The 24,410-nt window shown below is 44.7% G+C and overlaps 2 protein-coding genes across 3 annotated transcripts in view; one reads left to right on the top strand and one right to left on the bottom strand.

Moving 5' to 3' along the window:
* The window catches only part of FAM183A (family with sequence similarity 183 member A), a 47,157-nt gene extending 38,403 nt beyond the window's left edge, over nucleotides 1-8,754 (top strand). The window contains exon 5 of the mRNA XM_029618159.1: nucleotides 8,635-8,754. The gene's annotated coding sequence lies outside the window, so the exon portion shown is untranslated. The remainder of the gene's footprint in view (nucleotides 1-8,634) is intronic.
* A 7-nt stretch (nucleotides 8,755-8,761) lies between these two features.
* Nucleotides 8,762-24,410, bottom strand: part of LOC115100023 (probable rRNA-processing protein EBP2) — a 47,428-nt gene continuing 31,779 nt past the window's right edge. For both annotated transcript variants that reach the window (XM_029618156.1, XM_029618157.1), the window contains exons 7-10: nucleotides 22,191-22,266; nucleotides 21,429-21,519; nucleotides 21,083-21,236; nucleotides 8,762-9,066 (exon numbers count right to left, since the gene is read on the bottom strand). In XM_029618156.1, the coding sequence (XP_029474016.1) occupies nucleotides 9,016-9,066; nucleotides 21,083-21,236; nucleotides 21,429-21,519; nucleotides 22,191-22,266 (372 nt within the window). In that variant the 3' untranslated portion in view covers nucleotides 8,762-9,015. The remainder of the gene's footprint in view (nucleotides 9,067-21,082; nucleotides 21,237-21,428; nucleotides 21,520-22,190; nucleotides 22,267-24,410) is intronic.

The following is a 24,410-nucleotide window of genomic DNA, read 5'->3' as shown; positions in this document are numbered from 1 at the left end:
AACTGGAAACAGTGGACGCTGGATTAAAGAATACCCAAGAATGTAATGCTAAGGTCGTGAAGGAGATTAATGTGGTTTCAAGAAGACTGGAACATCTTGAGAACCATTCAAGACATTTAAACCTGAGGTTCTTAAATTTTCCAAAGATTATTAGCAAACTCCCTTATATCTGAAATTTCAGGAGGGCGAATGCCCCTCAGTGAATAAGATATATTACCTACCTGTGTCATCTAGGAATAGAGATATATTACAAGGAAGTGAAAACAAGGGGAATTTAACCAGATTTTTGGAAGATTCATCAGCTGAATTCTATGAATGTGCAACATTAATGGTCTCCTTTATAATAGAAAGTGATATAGCGGAAACCATGAAAAGATATTTTAGGAATATTGAGTTACCTTTTAGAGGCCTTCAGATACATGTTTTTCCTGATTTTGCTCCTGTCACACAGGACAGGAGGCGAGAATTTCTTGCTTTAAGGCCACAAGTAGCTGCTTTGGGGTTTTCATATGTATTAAGATATCCTTGCAAGTGTGTCATACAGTCATCAACAGAATGTTTCATTTTCTTTTACCCCGAGCAGTTAAAATCCTTCTTGAATGCAAGGAGGGTTATTATTCCCTCAGTCAATTAGCCATAGGGTGAGGATCATAAAGAATGAATGTCTTTATTAAAGGTTAAGCCGGATTCTAGCAAATATGTTACTTGTAAAACTCCCTTTATATTCTGCCCCCTTTTTAAAAATGTTCTTTAAGGGGGAATGCAAAAAAATGGAGGATTAAAAGTTTATATATATATCTGATTTATTGTATTCCCATTTTCTGTAAGTAGTATCTTGCTGTAATGTTTGAAATGATAAAAAAATAAAAGAACCCCAATGTGTTACAGCTTTATCGTACTGCACAGTGTCTGTCTTGAACATTGTTTTGTTTTCCAGTCTGCTAATTTTCTCGATGGTTTCCGTTACACCGGCAGCATTTTCTTTTGCTATGATTGGGGTGGTGGGTATGAAGATGAAGGTATTGGATGGGTAGGCGGATTAGTGTTGGGATTTAGGTTTTGTTCTTGCTGACTTTCACCGTCCCTTCTGGTTCCTGGTTAAGATGATGCTTGCTCCTGGGGGGTCTCATGTAAGGGTGGATATGGGATCCCTAGGGCTGTTACCTAACTGTTTTGGTTGTGGGTTTGGAGAGGATGTGGTGTTTGGTTAAAAGTAAAAAAAAAAAAAAAAAAAATGGCGTACTATCACAACACTCAGATTTGAGCTCTCCTATGTATTTTTATGATATTGTGGAAATTTGGTCCCTTGTTACATAGCTCACAGAGGGTATCTGACTTTAGCTATAATACTTCATGGTTTAGTTGTGAGACGTGGTATGGTTTTAGTTTTTAGTAGTTCCCATGACATTTCAAATTAACATTTTATCATTAACTGTCAGAAGTATCTCTTCTCCCATTCAGCACAAGCAGATTTTACTGTTTGCTCATCGAAGTAAAGCACATATCTTTCTTTTTTTTTTACAAGAGGAATTTCAGCAAAAAAAAAGCATGAGAAACTGTAAATTAAATGAGTTGATCTCTTCCTCTTACAATTCTTGTAGCGGAGGGGATGTGTTCTCTTCGGTAAGCACTTACCATTGATTGTAAAGCAATCCTTGCCTGATCCTGAAGATAGATACATAATCCTATGTTCTCTTGATTCTGTTTCATTTACTTTAGTTAGTGTATACAGTCCAAATCAAAACCAAAATGCTTTTTATTCCAAGCTTGTTACTAGATGGCTGGAGTAAAGAACTATTTCCCTGATAGTTGCAGGAGATTGGAATATGTGTCCCAACCCACAACGAGACAGGTCTTCTACATCTACCAAGGAGGTGGAGCCTTGTATTCCCAATTTCCATGACCTATGGCTACCAATACACTTTACGATATAGGGAGAGAATGTAATCCATCCTGCAGGAACTACACCCCCATACCTACCTCCTGTAACAGGACTGATTTCTTTTTATACTCGACTGACCTGCTTTCCATGGTTAGCTGGAGTGATATTCTGGCATACATCCTATCCGATCATCACCCTATTTGGATATCAGTGGACTTATTTATTTAGCACATTTTATATTCTGTAGTCTCCATACATAAACATGGAGGAGGAATAGCCTAGTGGTTAGAGCAGGGGGCTATAAACCAGGAGACCAGGATGCGAGTCCTGCTGTCGCTCCTTGTGACCTTGGGCAAGTCACTTTACCCTCCATTGCTTCAGGTACAAAAAAACTTAGATTGTAAACCCTCTGGGGATAGGGAAGTACCTGAATGTAAACCGATGTGATATCTCAGATCAAATGTCAGTGTATAAAAATAAATAAATAAAACAGTAATAAAATCATTAAAACAATGTGTCAAATAAAACATCAGTTAAAAACGGTGTTAAAATGCCTTTATTTGGTTCCTGGAAACTTTTGTCTTTCATACTCTATCTTTTAACCAGTTGGCAAGCCACAATAGGAAACTGCCCCCTATCCCAAGATATTTTAATTTCCTAAGAAGTCTCTCATCAGAGACTGTCACCTGCTTTGTGGAAATCCAGATATGCCTTATCAACTGGCTCATCTTTATCCACATGTTTTACACCGTCAAAAAAATGTAACAAAGTGGTGAGGCAAGACTTCCATGTTTATTATTTTTTTATATACCAACATTTGATCTGAGATATCACATTGGTTTACATTCAGGTACTGTAGGTATTTCTCTATCCCTAGAGGGCTTACAATCTAAGTTTTGTACCTGAGGCAATGGAGGGTAAAGTGACTTGCGCAAGGTCACAAGGAGTGACAGCAAGACTTGAACCCTGCTCTCCTGGTTTGTAGCCCACTGCTCTAACCACTAGGCTATTCCTCCTTCCTCCCATTATACTATGCTTATCTGTATGTTCAGCAATTTTTTTCTTTATAATAGTTTCTACCATTTGGCATGGACATCAGACTCACTGAACTGTAGTTTCCTGGTTTACCCCTTGATCCCTTTTTTAAAAATTGGCATTACATTGGCAACCCTCCATTCTTCAGGTACCATAGACTATGTTAATGATAGTTTACAAATTTCCAATAGCAGGTCTGCAATTTCATTTCTCAGTTCTTTCAGCAGTCTAGGATGTATACTGATATGTGTGCCTCAGTCTGAGACTAACATGGAGACTGTGATTGACCCAGAATCCTCTGCTGCCTTGGCCTGGTTGCAGTTCTGGCCATGTGAACCCTAAATGCCCTATTAGGAACTCCAAGACGAGGTTGAGGTTCCACAGGGGCACTGGCCACTTTAGTGGTGGACAAATGTGTTTGACTCCTTTCAGGAAGCGTGATACATCTGGGTGCGAGGCTATGCTGTCATCCTCACTCCTGGAGCCGTAGCATGACAATGCGGCTACCTGTACCTTGATGGAGTTGAGGGACAGACCCTTCTGTAGTCCACTCTGTAGGAATTCCAGAATCATGGGAACTTTAGAGGAGTGTGGTTTGACGTTGCGGTCTTCGCACCAGGCCTCAAAGACTCTCCAGATCCTTATGTATGTTAGAGATGTGGAGAACTTGCGTGCTCAGAGGAGAGTATCTATTACTGCCCCCGAGTATCCCCTTTTTTTCAGGCGGGCCCTCTCAATGGCCAGACCGTCAGTGAGAATTGAGCTGGATCCTCGTGGAGGATGGGACCTTGTTGTAGCAGGTCTCTGTGGAGGCAGGGGTAGTGGATTCCCTACCAGTAGTCTTCTCATGTCTGCGTACCAGGGTCTTCTTGACCAGTCCGGGGCCACCAGAAGAACTAGTACCCTGTGCCGCTGAATCTTGTGAATGATTGCGCCCAGCAAGGACCATGGAGGGAAGTCGTAAAGCAGGGTCCCTGGTGGCCAGGCCATCGATCCCCTGGGACTGCGGATCCTGCCTGCGGCTGAAGTATCTGGGTACTTGAGCGTTGGATCTGCTTGCTAGAAGGTCCATGTCTGGAGTCCCCCACCGATTCACTATCATCTTGAAGGCTGTGGGTGACAGCTTCCATTCTCCTGGGTTTAGACTTTCCCTGCGGAGGAAGTCTGCCGTGGTGTTGTCCTTCCCGGCGATGTGGACGGTGGAGATGTCCTGGAGATTTGCTTCCACCCAAGCCATCAGAGGGTCTATTTCTAAGGACACCTGTTGGCTTCTGGTTCCGCCCTGCCAGTTGATGTAGGCCACCGTCGTGGCATTGTCCGACATAACTCTGCTTTGTCTCGAAGTCTGTGGGCGAACCGCAGGCAGGCTAATCTGACCACCCATGCTTCTAGGCAGTTGATGTTTCCACCCCACCTCTTCTTCGTTCCACTGCCCTTGGGCGGTTAGCTCTTCGCAGTGTGCTCTCCACCCATGTAGACTGGCATCTGTGGTGAGCAGGGTCCAGGTTGGGGATGATAGTCTTGATCCCCGGCTCACGTGGCTGATCTGTAGCCACCACCATAGCTGGGTCCAGACTCTGGCCGGTAGTGGTAGACATACGGTGTAGTTCTGGGATCGTGGACTCCACCGTGATAGAAGTGAGCATTGCAGGGGCCTCATGTGGGCTCGCGCCCATGGCACCACTTCCAGTGTGGATGCCATTAGACCGAGGACTTGCAGGTAATCCCATGCTGTGGGACGGGAGGCGCTCAGCAAGGTCTGGAGCCGGTTCCACAGCTTTGATCTCCTCGTAGGGGTCAGGCTGACCTTGTCTTCCTTGGTGTCGAATCGGACTCCTAGGTACTCCAGCGACTGCTGTAGGGAGCTCTTGTTTGTGTTGACTACCCAACCTAGGCTTTCCAGTAGGGTTATGACTCTGCTGGTTGCTTGGCGGCTTTCCTCCGGTGATTTTGCTCTGATCAGCCAATCGTCCAAGTAGGGATGAACGAGGATTCCTTCCTTCCTGAGTGTTGCCGCCATCACTACTATTACCTTGGTGAACGTCCAGGGTGCGGTGGCTAACCCGAAGGGTAGTGCCCAGAACTGGTAGTGATGATTCAGGACCTTGAAGCGTAGGTAGCGCTGGTGTTCCTGATGAATTGGGATGTGTAGGTAGGCCTCCGACAGGGCCAGGGATGTGAGGAACTCTCCTGGTTGTATTGCACGTATGACTGATTGTAGGGTTTCTATGCGGAAGCGTGGGATCCTTAGATGTCGGTTGACTGACTTGAGGTCCAGGATGGGTCTGAATGTACCCTCTTTCTTGGGTACGACAAAGTAGATGGAGTAGTGTCCAGTATTTATTTCCCGTGTAGGTACCGGGGATATGGCCTCGAGAGCCAGAAGTCTGGTCAGTGTAGCTTCCACTGCCGCCCTCTTGCGGGGGTCGTGGCAGGGAGATTCCACGAACTTGCCTGGGGGGGTTTCGAAGGAAGTCCAGGTAGTACCCCTCTCGGATGATGGCTAGGACGCACTTGTCCGAAGTTATCTCGACCCATCTGCGGTAGAATAGGGTTAGTCTGCCCCCTATGGCTTCTTCCCTTGGATGGGTCGGCTGAATCTCATCGTGGGGTGCGGCTGGGGCCTGGACCCGAGCTGGTTCCCCTCTTGCTGTGCTTGTTCTGAAAGGACTGGTTCCTGCCTGCAGGGCGGGGCGCTTGATAGTTGCTCTTGTAAGGGTTGAAGCGCTGTGAGCTTCTGCCTCTGGAGGACCTGGGGAAGGGACGCTGGTTTCTCTTAGTCTTGTCTTCCGGCAGGCGAGGTAATGGGGAGTTGCCCCATTTGTTGGCCAGTTTTTCCAGTTCGCTGCCAAAGAGGAGGGATCCTTTGAAGAGCAGTCTTGTGAGGCGTGTCTTGGAGAAGGCGTCAGCCGACCAATTTCGAAGCCAGAGTGGTCTCCTGGCTGCCTCTGTGGACGACACTCCTCTGGCTGCTGTGCGCACTAGATCGGAAGCCGCGGCAGTGAGGAATGATAGTGCTGATTCCATGTCTTCTCCCGGGGCGTTGTTCCTGGCTTGAGATAAACAGGAACGTGTCACCACGGTGCAGCAGGCCGCAATCTGCAGGGACATGGCTGCCACCTCAAATGATTGTTTTAGTATGGTTTCCAGGCGTCTGTCATGTGCATCCTTGAGCGCCGCTCCTCCCTCCACTGGGATGGTGGTGCGCTTAGCGACGGCGCAGATTATGGCGTCCACTCGGGGGCACGCCAGAAGTTCCTTGGTCCCTGGATCCAGGGGGTACATGGCCGACAAGGCTCGACCTCCTTTGAATGAGGACTCCGGAGAATTCCATTCCAGGTCAATTAGCTGTTGTGCCGCCTGTAAGAGAGGAAAATGGCGAGACGTCTGTCAAAGGCCCTCCAGAAGGGGGTTCAGTCTAGGTTCCCCCCAAGGTGCCTTGGCCCGGGATAGCGAGCTCCGATAGGCATTGGGATATCAGATCCGGAAGCTCATCCTTTGTGAAGAATCGTCTCATGGTTCGGTGTGGCTCCGTTCCCGAGGGAAGTTCCCCCTCCTCGAGGGGCTCAACTTCCTCTTCGGAGAAATCCGTGTCCCCGTAGATGGGGCTTCTGGGTGGTAGGAGCCTGTGCCTAGGCCTCGAGGGTCCTGGGGCATGAGGGTCTTCCGGTGGCGCATATGTCTATTCTGTCCGGGGTTCGGTTTGCATTTTGACAAAGGCGTGAATCCCCTTAAATAGCTCCACCCAAGAGATAGACGCTGGGTCTAGGTTGAGGGGCACCGGTTCCCTGGGGGTCCCCGTCTGTGGGATGGATTCACTGGGGCCTGCTAGGTCCGGAGTGCCCCCTGAGGAGCTAGAACTGGGCCCTGGGTGGGGCTGGCCCTGACCTGGATCTCCCAGGGCCTCCTCACAGTGTGCACATAGGGCGTCTGCTTCCTCGCTCTGATGTGGCATGCTGGGCAGAGGCCTTGAGCTTTTATTCCTGTTTCTGGAGGTGCCATTTCTGTGGACGTGTAAGCTCTTATGCGGTCCATTGCGTCTGATATGTGCGCCTTGTTGTGTGCGCGTAAGGCTTTATGTGCACCTAAGATTATGCGCACAAGTAGGTTTGTGCGCTTAGCTTAATTTGTGTGCTCGGAACGGGCGGCGCGGCGAACAGGGCCAAGACGACAACAGCGAGCATGCGGGCAATATGGCGACCTCCTGGGAGGGTCTCCACTTGGGCAGACCCTGGAATAGCCCGGGGCCTAGCCCTGCTAGGGTGGATCAACCCGGTGGCACAGGTTCCGATCGCCGACCTGTGCTCCTCCTCAATCTTCAGAGACCGGCTTAAAGTAGAAGATTTCCACCTTACCTTGTCTTCGGCACTTACCGGTTTCACTCCAGGCGGTCTCTGGCTGCGGGGGGAGAGGGCAAATACCTTCACCGCCGTGCTCGAGGGGGTGCACCCGCTGCCTCTCAGCCGCGCCCGGGAGCTAAGTCCTTGCTGCGAATCGGCCGCCGGACCGAGGCTGCCTCTACACCACGCCCGAGGATTTGGGGGCTAGGTCCCTGCTGCGAATCGGCCACCGGACCTAGGCTCACCTCCGAGGGACCATGGAAATCGCCTCGGGAAACTCAACTGGGGGAGGGACCCAAGGGTATCACCGCAGGAGTGCGGGGCTCGTCTTCAGGTAGGTTTCTTCTTTAAATTTCGGGTTTTGTTCTTTAATTTTGGTCTAACGTTCTGAGAGCGTGCAGATAGTCCCTAACTGCTATGGAGACAGAAAATACTGAAGCACTGCACTTCCTGCAGGGGTATATGTACTAGGGGCTGACGTCAGATTGAAATCTGATCCGTCTCCAACTGCTAACAGGAGTACACTATACCCATTGGTCCTGAGTCCATCTGCTACACGCTAGGAAATACAGGCTGCTGCCATGCAATTGTTCATCTCACTAACCTCTACTTTGTCTAATGTTCTTCCCTTGCTAAGCAATTGCCTAAAGGCAGTGAAATGCTAGTTATTTCATAATAAACTGGCACTGATTTTATGGAAAACTGAGCTAAGAGTCTTAAATATATGCCCATGTGAAGATATTCCATCTTCTGTATAGTTTGAAGAATGATCAATACCTGTGTCGATCCCAGTTAAAAACTTGGGCAGTGACACTAAAGTCTGATCTTTTGATCTATGCACAGGTGAAGTTGTATTCAAATTGCACATATTATAGGTTTTCACACAGTACTGCAGGTTCTGGTGTTAACAGGTCTTAACTGCAAATCAGTATACATCAGGTTATTAGCCATTACTCTCAAATCCCTGAAAATAGTTCAAAATGCAGTGGCACATGCAATGTCTGGGAAAAGCTTGAGAGTTCACAAGTCTCCAGATCTGTGATCATTACGCTGGCTTCCAGTCCAGTAGAAAATAAAGCTTAAATTGGCTATGCTTATTCACAAAGCCCTTAAAAGGTGATATGATAGCTTGTACGAATGTCACTCTAAAATCTGTAATCCACCTGTTACAATTTTTTTTTAACTCTTCCCAGAACCGAAATTTGGTTAATGCTAAATATGAAATGGGTGTGAAATTTGGGAAACTTGACACTTCAGGTGATATGGAACTATAGTTTTGTTATGCACGCTTTTGTATGTACCCCACCTTGTACAGTAGAATATATACACAAATACTTTTAAATAAATAAAAACCTGTTTGTTTTTTTCTTTGAAAAGAACTGCACAGAAGTGTACACAACATTCTCCAACTCTCCATCTACCACAAGAGCACTGAACACAGAACAATTCCCAACATGGTTATTTATAGACTTCAATATGAACAGCCAAAATCCCTTACCCCAAAACCGTGCAAGATCATCTTTTATTGAAATTAGAATATAAAAAAAGTGACATGTTTACATTTTTGCAACCTGTGTACCTCAGAGTCAGCAGACAGCTGGAGCCTGGGCCACGTCTCTCCAGTAAAATACTAGAAACTGGAACCAAAATGAAGGCACTATTACTTCCAAGAGGAGAAAAAAAAGCAAATGAGAATGTTTGAGCCACCAGGACAAGTCGCACCCAACGAGGACACGGCCCATTATTGACATCCAGTCTTTATCGAGCTCGACTCTTCATTTTCTGCCTTACTGTTTTACCTGGTCTTTTCTGTAAGAAAAATAAATAAAAATAAATGAGAAACTTCCATTCAAACCATGCAAAACTCATATAAAAAGGTAAGAAATGCCTTGTGTCCCTTGTGAATTCTGCTTAAGGAGACGCTAGTAGCATTCGAAGAGTCACAAGTTGACAGCATACTGTTGGGTTGCTAGACATGCAATGAGGACATGAGCACATAAACTTCACACTGATTGTGGTTTAAAGGGTGGTCACCTTCTAAGACAGTCATAAAGAAAATAAATAAATATGGAAAATAGGAAAAAGATAAAGGAAACAAAAAATGTTTTATGTCATATATTTAAAAAAACTAAAGCAAAAAACAAACGTTGAGTAGTTCATCGCTTAGCACAAATAATTGGATTTAAGTGGTCTACAAACATTTTAAATAAGATAAAAAGTATAACAAAGGAACAAAGGAACAAAGAAAAATGGAGAAATGAAGAAACAGAAATAAAGGAAAAGTCAAAAGCAAAAAATATTTTAAACATGCAAAACATAAGACAGTATTAGACCAAGAAATACAAATTATATGGTAAACCACAGAAAGAGTAAGAAAACATAGCAAAATAAAATGTCCAAATAAAGGAAGGCAATAAAATAAATGAAAGTTGATAGATGTTGCCATTGACCTAACAGAATTCTTCCAGTAGTGTTGCTGCTTCAATTCTGTCATGTTTTAAAAGCATGGATATTCTCGCAAGTTTATCAGGTTTTTTTATTTCCATTTAATCTTGTTAGATTTTTGTCATTTTGTTTTTGTTTTTTTTTTTTTATTTTATTGAATTTACTTATTGTTTTTAGAAATTGTATTTTTTTTAAATGTTATTTTATTTTTATTTACTTATTTTTCCTAGAATGGAGAATGTTTTACTGTTAATTTTATTTCCATGAATCCTGCTATACCAGTGCTGGCTTCACATGTAGGTTATGTCTCCCTACCAGCAGATGGAGGCAGAGCACACTTTTTCCTCCATGACATCACTGCTACTACTTAGAGGTGGCGCAGCACAAAGGAAATCCAGTATTCTTATGACAAAGCCCTGAAACAGACTGCATCCTTTAATAAGAGATAACCAACCCATAACATGTATAAGGAGAAAATCGTCTGATAATCTGTCCAAGAACTACGAAAGAGTAAAAGGTAATAATAAACATCAGGATAGGAGGGAGACAACAATAGTCTGAAAAGAGATCTGAGCCTACAAGATAGAAAACCAACTTTTCTGCGATTCAAAATAGCTCAGCTTCCCAAAAGGTAAGAAAATTAAGACAAACAAATTTCTCCTTCTATTTTATCCTACTACACCAGTCCAGTCCTCACAAGAGGAAAGTACCAAAGCCCAACTACTTAGGAAGGGAGGAAGTAAGGGCCACTTTGAGAACACCAGTTCCATAAGCTGCATCTTCTTTAGCAAAAGCTTCGAACCTGTAATGCTTCAAAAAGGAATGTAAATATGACCAAATCCCGGCTTTACAGATGTCTACCAGTACCACTGGGATCACTTCTGCCCATGAAGATTGTGCACAAATTATCTCTGGGGCCTACCAGCCCTTGAGCAAATAAGCCAACATAATTGTGTCTTTGATTTGTCTAGCCAGAATAGATTTAGAAGTCACCTCACCCTTATGTGGCCATCCAAACAAAACAAATTGTCTGTCCATCATATGAAAGGAATTAGATACCTCTAAGTACCTGATGATAACCAAATAGATGTCCAAGGACCTCAAAGACTTGATATTGTCACAACACTCTTCCTTCAAAAAAAGCCGGCAGAGACAAACTGATTTAAATAAATGCTGACAACACCTTAGATAGGAAGGAAGGTATTGGACAAAAAGACACAGAATCTGATGCAGTGATCAGGAAGGGGTATCTGCAAGACAAAGCCTGAATCTCTGAAATTTGGTGAGCTGAACAGAACACTACAAAAAAAACACACTTTCGTGGAGCGAGCCCTAAGCATCACTCATTTCAAAAGCTTAAAGGAAGGCAAAACCAATGCCTTGAGAACTAGGTTAAGATCCACTGAGGTACCAAAGGCCTATAAAAAGATCATAATCTTCTAATCTCCTGAAGAAACCAGGAAATATCCGGATAAGCTGATACTGAAACTCCAAACAGTCTAACTTCAGTTAGTCAGCCAGAGTGACTCACTGCTCTCTTGATTAACAAATGTTAGTACCTATTCAAACCAAGTCACACTACCTCAACACCTTTCAAAGGTGAGTAACTGGACTGAACTTTTCAACCTTTTTACTTAGGTAGACACTGCTCCTGGCTACTTTTTTTTGTTTGTTTGTTTTTTTAAATACAAACACTCAGTTCTGCTTACTAGCTGCCTTACAGACTTTTAAAAATAAACACACTACATACTGCTTTCTAGCTGCCTTATTGAATGACTATTTAAAAATACAAAGAGTCTAACTTGTTTATTCATTGTCTTACTGACTATTAAAGCACAAAAACACACACACACTAAATAATATTCCCAATAGTTTACTTCTCCCCAATACTTTAAAAAACATTTCCCAAGCAAAACTTACTGATTCCTTTCGCCACCAGCAATGTGATCCTCTCCTCTCAGTGCTCCCACCTCAAATATGTGTCAAACCTGAATGAAAGCCAAAGACGTTGAAGTCTTTACGAGTTTTCAATAGAGTGGAAATGAGTAAAAAGAAGAAGTTCCTCCTCTTCATGCATGCCCTCTCAAGAGCCAACCTGTAAAATAAAAATGGAGATGGATCTTCCATGATGATGGGACCCTGTATCAACAGTACTCGTGCAATTGGCAGACAGAGGGTGATTGATCTGAAATCTCACCAGATCTGCATAGCATGGTCTCCACAGCCAATCTGGAGAAACTAGAATAACATGATTGCTCTTCAATTCAACTCTGCAGAGAATTGTATCAGAGGCCAAGGAGAAAATACAAAAGTTCCCCCAAGGGCCAAAGCTGGACTAAGACATCTATGTTCTTGGTGCTGGGCTCCCTGCAATGGCCAAAGAACTGAAACCTTGGCATTCCTGAGCATTGCTATTAAATCCATGTAAGGCAAGCCCCACCTGAGAGCTCTCATTCGCCTAGATCTAGAAGATTCCTGCTCAGATAATAGACTTGCACAGCCTCCTATCCTGCAATGTGCACTACAGACAAGAACTGCAGTGCACATTGAGCTTTCTAGCCAAAGAAAGAGGAACATTATTTCCTCCGTCACTCCTAGACATCTGGTGCCACTCCATTATCAGATAGTACCCTGACCACTTCTTTCTAAGTAAAGGGAGGAAATGATGCAAGGCCAGTCTTATTGCCCTGCTTTCCAGCCTCTTGATGGACCAGGTCACCTCCTCCACACACCAGAGTCCCTGGACCACATGATCCAGGCAATGAACATTCCAACCAGATAGACATGTATTTGATGTGACTAGAACCAAGGAAGGAGTTGTTAGACTGACCTCCCAACAAAACATTCTGAGGAGATGTCCAGCAAGAAAGTTAATTCTTCACCAATACTAGTAAGGAAAGATGGACATCGTAATCCTGAGTCTGAGGGGACCACTGAAACAGAAGAGAGAACTGAAGAGGCCTCATGTGAGCTCTGTCCCATGGAACTGAAGAGAGGGAGTTTTGTCAGAGTTTAACAAATCACCTTTTGCTTGGCCACTAAAGAACAGGAAGAAAACAAAGGCAGCGGAAATGGGAGCAATGAAGTCCAAGACGTATCCATGAAGAACCACATCAATCACTCAGTGATCTGATGTTATCCATAGAAACATAAGGAATCGGAGAAAACATCCAATGCTCAGTTGCAAGAATTAACAAAAGGAGGAGAGCATGAAACAATTAAAGTAGTCCTTACTAAACATGGTAGTGCAAATGATTAATCTTTATTGCAATGGAGGGCGGGTTGGAAGTGCTGGCAGACAGTTGTTGGAGGGTCTCATGGTGGTCCCCGCACCTGGGCTACCGCATCCCTCACCTTAACTCCGAAGAAATTCTCTCCTGTACCGGCAAGTCAGTGAGTTTTTCCTGTATCTCCGGTCGGAGATCCGAGGCCCACAGCCATTCCATTCTGTAGGTGCCGATTCCTGCTGCAGAGACTCTCAATGCCGTTTCCAAAACATCATAAGTGGCATGAACCTCATTTTTTCTGCACTCCAGGCCCTTAGGCACCAGCAACTTGTGTTATCCCCCTCCCAGTTCCAACTCCCTGTTAATATGTATTTTCAATCCTGCTGTTCAAATGTGAACTGGTATGATGTCCCTACTATAACCGGCACATAAAAGTCTTTAAATAAATAAATAAACTTGCGGGTGTCGTGCTGCTGTCGAGGCAGCTGCTCGGCCACTTCCTGCACCTGCTTTCCAGAGGTTCCACGAGTACCAGCTTATGTGGAGCTGGTAGGAGGTGATGTGGGCAATGAGCATGGCTCTCTGGAATATTTTCCTCCTAAGAGCATCCATTGCCCTGTGATCCTTCCCCGGGGGTGCCGAGGCATGAGTCTGAGACGACCTGGCCCTCTTGAGGGCAGATTAGACTACCACCAATTGGTGCAGCAGCTGATGCTGTTCGAATTTGGTGGCTTTCTGGACAAGGTAAATCCCATCCATCTTCCGGTTCAAGGGAGGTACTGTGAGGGAGTATTGCCAGATCCTTAGCAGTAACTCTTTAAGGATCTCATGCACCAGGACCACCACAATCTCCTTAGGAGCCTCCATGAACTAAAGGATTGCTAGCATCTTGTACCTGGCATCCTCCTCCATCAACAACTAAAAGGGGATGACCTCTACCATCACCTGCACAAAACCTGCAAAGATCAAGTCCTCTGGTAAAGACTTCCTTCATTCCTCTGGAGGAGAAGGCATTGAGGGGAGACCCTCAGAGTCCTCGGAAGAGAAATCTGCAGTGTCATCCCCCCCCCAGGTGGCATACTGAGCCTCACCCTCACTGTAGTCCACAGGGGATAGGCCCCCAGGTGCTCAGCCTTCGTCTAGAGGCATGGGCACCGGTAGCACCAGTGCCGGCCCCAGCAAAGCTGCACGGGGAGGACTACAGGCCTCAGCAACCCTGTCGCCTCGGTGGAGTTTCCTCCTTCTCAGAACCGGCAACGAGCACCTTATCGATTGGGGAAGCATCGGTGCCCCGCTGGGCATTGATGGCATCCTGGGAACTGATGCCAGCTGGGTTGGTAACACCGATTAAGCCATTCCAGCAGCAGTTCCAGAATAGAAAGTGTGGGCATCAGTACCGTCACTGCCACAGGCCCGATGCCCTGCAGCTGCTCTCCGCTATAGCTCTTCCTCGAATGCTGCCGATGCCAACACTGACTGGGAGGCAGGAGGGGTGGGCCAGATCGGCGACTGGCACCAGGACCGATGGAGACTGTTATAGACCCCAGCATCGATGGAGGATTGCCACTCCTCGCTGCAGGGTTACTTCAGGGGCATCACAGCAGGAGCATCCCCGAGCCCAGCACTGTGCACAGAAGGTGACCAGTGACGTCATGCGATGCCTCCACAAATAAAATCACAAAAACCAAATTGAGGTATTAAAGCCTTATTGGCTATTTCTGATGTCTGGTATCATTAATTATTTATTTTATTTTTATTTATTTAAGTTCTTTTTAATATACCGATGCTCAAGACCAGGTCTTATCGTACCGGTTTACAGTGTAACTGGGGGAAATCAATTAACAACTATATAGAAGGTAAAGTTACATTAAACAGGGAGCAAGAACAAGGGAGTTGGAAGACAGAAAAGATATATAAACGAATACAACTGGAGAGTATTAAAAACAGTTAACTAAAACAAGAGAGTAGCGAGTCATATAAAGGTAGCTGAGATCAGCTGTAGATATATCATAGGCAATTATTAACATATTATTTCCTGAGGAAGGAGTGATCAAGGGGAGGTAAGCATGGGGGGGTGAAGGGAGGGAGGGAGGGTAGAGGGTAGGAAGGTGAGAGTCAATGTTAGTTGATGGAGGTTCCTTCAGCGGTAAGCTTGTGCGAACAGCCAGGTTTTCAGTTTCTTTCTGAAGGTGAGATGGGATTGTTCCTGGCGTATATCTGGAGGAAGCGAATTCCAATGGAGCGGGCCCACTGTCGAAAGTGCTCGCTTATGGATGGAGTTGTGGACCGAGGATTTGTTAGGGGGGGCCTGGAGAGAACCTTTGTAGGCAGATCTGATCGGCCTTGCTGAAGTATGTAATTCAAGAGGGATGGCTAGTTGGAGTGTGGTTTGCTGGAAGACAGATTTGTGGATGATGGTGAGAGTCTTGAAGAGAATTCTATATTGGATAGGTAGCCAGTGTAGCATTTTTAGGATTGGTGTGATATGGTCCTTACGACGTGTGTTTGTAAGGATCCTGGCCGCTGCATTCTGCAGCATCTGTAGGGGTTTAGTAGAAGAGGCGGGGAGACCGAGTAGTAGTGCATTGCAATAGTCGATCTTTGAAAACAATATGGCTTGAAGGACTGAACGGAAATCCTGGAAGTGTAGAAGTGATCTTAGTTGCTTCAGGACCTGTAGCTTAAAGAAGCATTCTTTAGTTGTGGTGTTAATGAACTTTTTGAAGTTTAATCTAGAGTCTAGGGTGGCTCCTAGGTCTCTAACCTGGCTTGCTAGTGGAGTAGATGCGTTGATGGCGAAGGGGTTGTTATCGCTGGGGGAGATAACCATGAGTTCTGTTTTGGATGTATTCAGGACCAGGTTGAGACTCGAGAGAAGGAGGTTGATGGAGTGTAAGCAGCTGTTCCAAAAATTTAGAGTAGTGGAGATGTGGTCTGAGATGGGGATTAGGATCTGCACATCGTCCGCATATATAAAATGGGTGAGGTTGAGGCTATTGAGTAACTGGTATAAAGGGAGTAGATAGATATTAAATAGGGGAGGGGATAGAGAAGAACCCTGAGGTACTCCTTGTTTAGCAGGAATGGGTTGGGATTCTTTGTCATTTATTTTAACTTTGTAGTGCCTGTTGTTCAGAAAGGATTTGAACCATAGCAGTGCAGAGCCAGAGATGCCTATTTCCATTAGACGGTTGATGAGGATAGTATGGTTTACTGTGTCGAACGCCGCTGAAATATCGAGAAGGGCTAGAAGGTAGGATTGTCCCTTGTCAAGGCCCATCAGGATGTTGTCTGTTAAAGAAAGAAGGAGGGATTCTGTGTTTAGGCGTTTCCTGAATCCGAATTGAGAAGGGTAGAGAATGTTGTGAGAGTCAAGGTAGTCTGTGAGTCGGATGTTGACCAGCCTTTCCATTAGTTTGGCTATAAAAGGTAAGTTTGCAATGGGGCAGAAGTTTACAGGATTGGCTGGGTCCAAGTTGGGTTTTTTTAGTAAGGGTTTCAGGGAAGCCATTTTTAACGAGTCAGGGACAGATCCTTGATTGAGGGAGCAATTTATGATGTCAGCCAGAGGTTTAGCAATGGTGTTAGGAATGGTGAGAAGGGATTTTGTCAGTATTTGGTCCAATGGGTGTGATGAAGGTTTCATTTTCTTGATTATCGATTCGATTTCCAGGGATGATGTGGGTTCAAGAGATTCTAGCGTCTGTTTGTGGATAGTTAGTGAGGGATTTTGGCTCGGTGGAGGCGAGGGATTTGATGAAGTGTTAGATGTTGCCAGAGGGGCGAGTAGATTTTTGATTTTGTTGTCAAAGAAGATTGCCAGCTCTGTAGATTTGTTTTGGGCTTCTTCTTCTGGGAAGGAAGGGGAAACAGGGGTGGTAAGGGCTGCAACATATGAGAAAAGAGTTTTTGGGTCATATAGGAAGCTGTGTATTTTTTTGGCGTAGAAGTCTCGTTTCATGCGGATAATGGAGGTCCTATAAAAATTCATTGTGGTTTTGTAAGAAGCCAGTGAGGTAGGGGAGGGATCCTTCCGCCAGCGTTGTTCTTTGTGTTGTAGGTCTTGTTTGAGTTTTCTTAATTCAATTGAGAACCAGGGTTTTTTGTTCGTGTGGGCAGGATTGATAACTTTTGAAGACATGGGGCAGATTATGTTTGCTACCGAGTGTGTGATAGTTTGCCAGGAGTTAATAGCGGAATCAGCATCTGAGAGGTCCAGGTTCGTTAGGTCTTTCGTTGGCAAGACTGTTGCTGAGAGTGTCCGTGGAACATGGTTTCCTGAACTGGATAGAGGATTTAGTAACAATGGGAGTCTGTTTTTGTTTTATAGATAATTCTGTAACTATCAGTGAATGATCTGACCATGGGATGGGGGTGCAGGAAGGTGGGGAGGTGGGCAAAATGTTTTCATTCGTGAATATCAGGTCAAGCGTGTGGCCTGCCTTGTGTGTGGGGCTGTTTATGATTTGTTTGAAGCCCATAGCCTAGAGGGAGGAGAGGAGGGCTTCGCAATTGGATGATGGAGAGGGGGAGTCTACATGAATGTTGAAGTCTCCTAAAATGATAGCAGGTGAGTTGGTGTTGATGTGTTTGGCTATGATTTCGATGAGAGGAGAGGGGTCGGTTTCTAGGAACCCCGGTGGGGCATATATAAGGCAGATTTGCAGCTGGGTTGATTTGAATACTCCGATTTCTAGTTTAGTTGTCGATTTGAAGGCTTGCTGGGCTAGTCTCAGTTCTTTTTTTGAAATTAACATTATTCCACCCCCTCTTTTATGAGGTCTGGGGATGGAGAAGATGTCATATTGTTGAATTGGTAGTTGGTTAATTAGGGGAATATCTGTATTTTTCAGCCATGTTTCGGTAATGGCACAGATGTCCGGTTGGATGTCCAGGAGGTGGTCGTTGAGCATGTGGGATTTTTTTGAGAGCGACTGCAAGTTGAGAAGGGTTAAGGTGATTAAAGACAAACCTAGGAGTTGGGTTAGCGGGGAGATCATGATTGGAATCAGGGATCTCTTTGAGCGTAGCTTGAGCATGGGTGGGTAAGTTCTGTTGGGGAGTGAGCGAGGGATAATTGGTATGTGGAAGGTTTGTTGCATGTTGTCTTTTTTGGAAGAAAAAATGGATGACAGTCCAGATTGTAGAGGGGAGTATAGCTGCTAGAGGAGATGAGTGATGTGAGGTTGCCGAGTACAGGTTGCAGAGTACAGGAGATGTTGGGTGCTGGAGTGATTGCTGGTGGAGATGTTCGTTTGAGGAGACAAGTGCTTGATGGTCGCTGTAGGATACGGAGTGATCGGAGGTTGCTGGTGGAGGGGATTGGTCATTTGTTGCTGAAAAAGGTGAATGTAGGCTGGTTGAAATGCGTTGCTGAGGGTTGGATAGTTGAAGAGATATAGATTAGAATTGGATTAGTGCTGGCTGGTTGCGTGGTTGGTTGAATGCTGGCTGGTTGAATAGTTAATGGTTGAATGTTTGGTTGAATGCTGGCTGTAAAAGGTGGATGCTGGCTGGTTGAGTTGGTTTAGAAGACGGTCAAACTCGCCGAGGGTGTCCTCCCCTTCCTTCCTGGAGTTGATTCTTTCTACCTTGATTCTCCAGCTGCTGGGATGACTGGGGGTGTGCGTGGAGTGGTGTGTGTGTAGCCGGTAGCCAGGGAGGGTGAGAGGATGCAAACCTCGTTCTAGTGGAAGCCAGGGGAGAGAATAAGATTTAGGAGGAATTTGAACGTATGCTCATGGGCTCAGTGGTCCCCTTCGGGGCTGCACGAAGGGGCGCACAAAGGTACTTTGTTAATTAATTAGGTACTTACCATCCTTTTGGCTGTACTATCGATATTGCTAACTGTCTTTCAAGCTCTCTCTAGCCCCTGAAGCAGACAGTTTATGTCAAAACACTGGCAATATCGGGCATATGGAAACAGAGTAGGAGTCTAGAAAAGAATGAGAGGAAGCATCTCCTCCACTGAAAGATAAGTGTCTGTTGTTTCTCCTGCTATGAGATCTGGAACATCCAGAGAGTTTATGGAAATAGAAAAAAGAACTTTCTAGTTGAAGCTCAAAGAGATGTTTTAATTGAATATGAAACACAAATCAAAAAAATACATTATAAGAGGTCAAACTGAGACTTTACAGCATAACAGTTTATAAATATATCAATAGATACAGCCAAAAGGATGGCGAGTACCTAATTTGATGATACGAGTTTTAAAAACCAAAACTAAACAAAGAAATAATTATATCGCAGTACTATTGTTTTCACATATACTGCTAATAAACTAATTGATTACCTCATACAAAGCATTTTGTATCTGCTCCCTAAAAGCTAATGAATTTATGTTGTAAGGTTGTTGGTTAAATCTACTGCAAGGTCTCCCACTTGAGATAGTCTTACAACCCTTAATTCTAATAACAACCACAATTCTTTACTTAGACAATTCCAGCCAATAGCTGATCACTCTCCATACAGGCTGCCATGCACTGACATCACCCACATGTGTAGCTGTTTATCCTGCTTTTCCATGCAGAAAGAAATGTTTTCTATTATTAATTCTAGTCCTATGTTTTAAAGTATAATCTGAGGGGGGATATGATAGAAGTCTTTAAGATCATGAGAGGTCTTGAACGAGTAGATGTGACTCGGTTATTTACACTTTTGGATAATAGAAGGACTAGGGGGCATTCCATGAAGTTAGCAAGTAGCACATTTAAGACTAATCGGAGAAAATTATTTTTCACTCAACGCACAATAAAGCTCTGGAATTTGTTGCCAGAGGATGTGGTTAGTGCAGTTAGTGTTGCTGGGTTCAAAAAAGGTTTGGATAAGTTCTTGGAGGAGAAGTTCATTAACGGCTATTAATCAAGTTTACTTAGGGAATAGCCACTGCTATTAATTGCATCAGTAGCATGGGATCTTCTTAGTGTTTGGGTAATTGCCAGGTTCTTATGGCCTGGTTTGGCCTCTGTTGGAAACAGGATGCTGGGCTTGATGGACCCTTGGTCTGACCCAGCATGGCAATTTCTTATGTTCTTATATTTAAAACTTTAATTAGTTTGGAAAATTCTGTATAAATTTCTACATTTTTTCATGTAGTGTATGTCACCACTATCTCTTGTTCTTTACACTTACATGACCTGTGCACCCACTCACTCCCCGTGCTTATGCAAGTCAGCCTACGCTTTCACATGAAAGTTATTACATGCACAGTGATCATTCACCATGCACACCTGCAGGCACACACACTGCTTACTCACATGAAAGTTATTACGTGCACAGTGATCATTCACCATGCACACCTGCAGGCACACACACTGCTTACTCACATGAAAGTTATTACGTGCACAGTGATCATTCACCATGCACACCTGCAGGCACACACACTGCTTACTCACATGAAAGTTATTACGTGCACAGTGATCATTCACCATGCACACCTGCAGGCACACACACTGCTTACTCACATGAAAGTTATTACGTGCACAGTGATCATTCACCATGCACACCTGCAGGCACACACACTGCTTGCTCACATGAAAGTTATTACGTGCACAGTGATCATTCACCATGCACACCTGCAGGCACACACACTGCTTGCTCACATGAAAGTTATTACATGCACAGTGATCATTCACCATGCACACCTGCAGGCACACACACTGCTTGCTCACATGAAAGTTATTACGTGCACAGTGATCATTCACCATGCACACCTGCAGGCACACACACTGCTTGCTCACATGAAAGTTATTACGTGCACAGTGATCATTCACCATGCACACCTGCAGGCACACACACTGCTTGCTCACATGAAAGTTATTACGTGCACAGTGATCATTCACCATGCACACCTGCAGGCACACACACTGCTTACTCACATGAAAGTTATTACGTGCACAGTGATCATTCACCATGCACACCTGCAGGCACACACACTGCTTGCTCACATGAAAGTTATTACGTGCACAGTGATCATTCACCATGCACACCTGCAGGCACACACACTGCTTACTCACATGAAAGTTATTACGTGCACAGTGATCATTCACCATGCACACCTGCAGGCACACACACTGCTTACTCACATGAAAGTTATTACGTGCACAGTGATCATTCACCATGCACACCTGCAGGCACACACACTGCTTACTCACATTTTTATTTCGTACTTTGGAGCCCCGCTTCTGTGCCACACTGGCTCGAAATCCAGATATATCATTATAACTCTCCTTGGTATTCCTCTTCAAACCTTTCTTTTTCCCACCGAAGCCAAATTTCTGATCCTTATAGCGCCTCTTGGCACTGGGCCTGAAAAATATACATTACTGAGTTGTAATTTCCTGAGAAAAGGAAATAACATGTCGACAAAGCTCCTGAAGCAGGATCCCACCCACGTAACAAGTTCAGAATGCCACCCTTTATGTCCTAAGGATAAACTCCATTTGCATCCATTTTTCCCCATGAGGAATATTAACAGAGTTGAAATTGCTCTTCCCATACCCTTTGTTTACCCGCAGACCTGCTGCACCTTCCTTCTTTGCCTGGGGAGTGTAATTGTCCCCTTCAAGGAAATCCAATCTGTCTGAGAGACCTGCAAGGAAAGCAAAAGGATTTAACAAGGACACAAAACCCGCCATCCTTCTCCACTCTACAGAGTAAGAGCATAACATGATCCAAAGAGAGAGATAAGAAGCAGAACATGTCCCCCACCCCCAGGACAAAAGAAACACACACAGAACTATCACTTTCCCCACTCTACAGAGTAAGAACATAACATGATCCAAAGAGAGAGATAAGAAGCAGAACATGTCCCCCCCACCCCCAGGACAAAAGAAACACACACAGAACTATCACTTTCCCCCAGAGTAAGACAGACAGAGAACAGTCATCTTTTTCCCTATCTTGAGAGAGAAACACTCACACAAAGATCAACATTTGCTGCATAGTGAAGCAAACAATGGTCGCCCTTTCCCCAAAGATATATATGTGGGGCTGGAAAAAATATTAGCAATTCTTTCATGACATCAGAAGCTAGGGAGAGAAACTGAATCCCCATCTTCCCAACATTCTTCCCTCTCTGTCACATCTACCCTCAAATGTTTCTCCTCTCCCTGCCATCTCTTCTCCATGGTCCTCCTCTCCCTCAGGCAGCACAAGGAGAGGATAGAAACTCACAATCTCTCCTACCACAGAGAAAGTAAAATGCAGCAACATAACCAAGATCACCACGCTCTACTCTAATTGATGAATGAACTACCTTACCTTTCTGGTATTTTTTGATGGCATTCGTCATTGTCGACTTCTCTTTCTGTCTTTTCTGTAGCACCTCAGTTTGTACCTATGAAGAATCAGAGAGACAAAAAGCCCTAAAATTCAAAGTCTGGAACTATGATGAAACCCTAACTTATCCCCACCATACCAGGGTGCAGCCAGTTAGCTCTTGTACTCACTGCAAGCCCATCTTCCCCTGACCAAATAGAAGCAAGTTTTCTTGCCTTACATGGAGTTTTCCGTAGATAGCAGGATTAATGAGCCACAATCAGTGGGCGACTTCATCCAGCGGCACTGAATGATGTGCTCAAACTGGATTGGAAAGATCGAGACCAGCTACAATATAGCAATGTTGATGCAGCTCATAATCCAGTTAGATAAGGTTCTTTTAGTCACAACTATGCCAAGTCTGTTTGGATCGTAAGAAATAAACAGCTGCAGCGATTTCCTATGGACCTGAGTATGACATTTATAATAAGTGAGAGCTCTTTTGTAGTCCAATGAATGAAGAGCCTTCACTCCATCATGAACGTGAGGTCAAGGAAAGAAAGAGGGTAGGTCAATTGACTGGTTTACGTAGAAAGCATGGACCCAAAAAACAAAAGGGTAGGCGATCTAAGAAAGCAGATAGGAAAACAGCTACCACCTCTGGAATGTGTGCGGAGTACTTTATACTTGGAAAACTTAAAGGTACGGTGGATAATGCACCAAAGCTTGGAGTTCACTAATACGCCATATGGAAGTGACTGCCAACAGGAAAACAACCTTCCAGGTGAGATACTTAAGAGATGCTGATTCAAGAGACAAAGGTATTAAGACTGCATGCTTAATATCCAAGCCCTGAGGTTGAGAAATTGAATGGCTGGGTAAAATAGATGGCCCTCTTTCCTGAGAAAGGAAACACGAGTCATCTCCAACATGTATGGGGGGGGGGGGGGGGGGCATTGTAGATGGTTGTACAAGATATACTTTCCATACTTGTCTGAGCCAAACTGGTGTGATCAGAATCATGGTGGCTCGGTCCCACATAAGCTTCTACATAGTTCTCACTATAAGTGGCAGCAGAGGAAAAGCATACACAAGACCTTTTTGCATAGTATGCTGGGTAATATAGAGCAGAATCAACATTTTTTATTCTGTTCTGTTGCAAAGAGATCAATCCAAGGCTGATCCCAAAGCCAGAACAGACAGTTGGCTATGGATTGCTGTAGTGACCACTGTAAGATGGAAGACTCTGCTGAAGCGATCTGCCAGAGTATTTGCTATACTAGACAGTTAAGTGGCTTGATGAGTGGCTTCATTTTCCATCACCCACTGCCATATGAGAAGGGTCTCCTGACAAAGGATCCAGTATCTGGTTCCCCCGGCTTGCTCACATAAAACATGGCAACTTGATTGTCTTTGAATCATGACACACTTCCCCCGGAGGAGATGGGTAAAGGTCTGCAGGGCTTTGTACATTGTTTGCAGTTCTAGAAGGTTGATTTGAAGTCAGTGCTCCTGAGGAGACCAAATATCTTGTGTTCTGTAGGGACCAGTTTGAACTCCTCAGCCCAGAGTTGATGCATCTGTCACTAGTATAACCTGATAAGGAGTAGATTGGAGGGGTATTCCTAGGTGAAGCACTGTCGGCTGTAATCACCAATACATTTCCGACTTCATCTCTGGAGGGAGACGGATGGATGTATTGAAGGCCTGCAAGAGCTGATTCCATTGAGCGTATAGTGTCCATTGAAGACTTTGCATTTGAATGGGACCATGTGGACTGCTTCTTCTATGTGTCTCAAAAGCACTAGAAGGTGGCGTGCTGTGAGGGCTGAGGAAGATAACAGGGAGTTGGCAATTCGGGTTAATGCAGTCGCTCTGTCTACAGGGAGGAATGCTCTTACTTGCTCCTAGTCTTTGATGGCCCCAATGAATTGAAGATGCTGAGTGGGCACTAGGATCGATTTCTCAAAGTTTATGAGGAACCCAAGTGACCGCTGGGTTTCTATTATGGTCGCTAGATCTCACAGGAGACAAACTTCTGATGGGGACACTAGAAGCCAGTCGTCTAAGTATAGAAATACAAGAATTACCTGGCGACGTAAGTGGGCCACTACCATTGCAAGGCATTTTATGAAGACTCAGAGGGGAGCAGCCAAAAGTCAAAATGGAAAAGCTTTGTATTGGTAGTGTGCTGATTCCATCCAGAAGCAGAGAATACCAAAA

The sequence above is a fragment of the Rhinatrema bivittatum genome, chromosome 10 (genome assembly GCF_901001135.1).
Source record: "Rhinatrema bivittatum chromosome 10, aRhiBiv1.1, whole genome shotgun sequence".
NCBI lineage: Eukaryota > Metazoa > Chordata > Amphibia > Gymnophiona > Rhinatrematidae > Rhinatrema > Rhinatrema bivittatum.
This window is presented reverse-complemented; position numbering and strand designations above follow the sequence as displayed.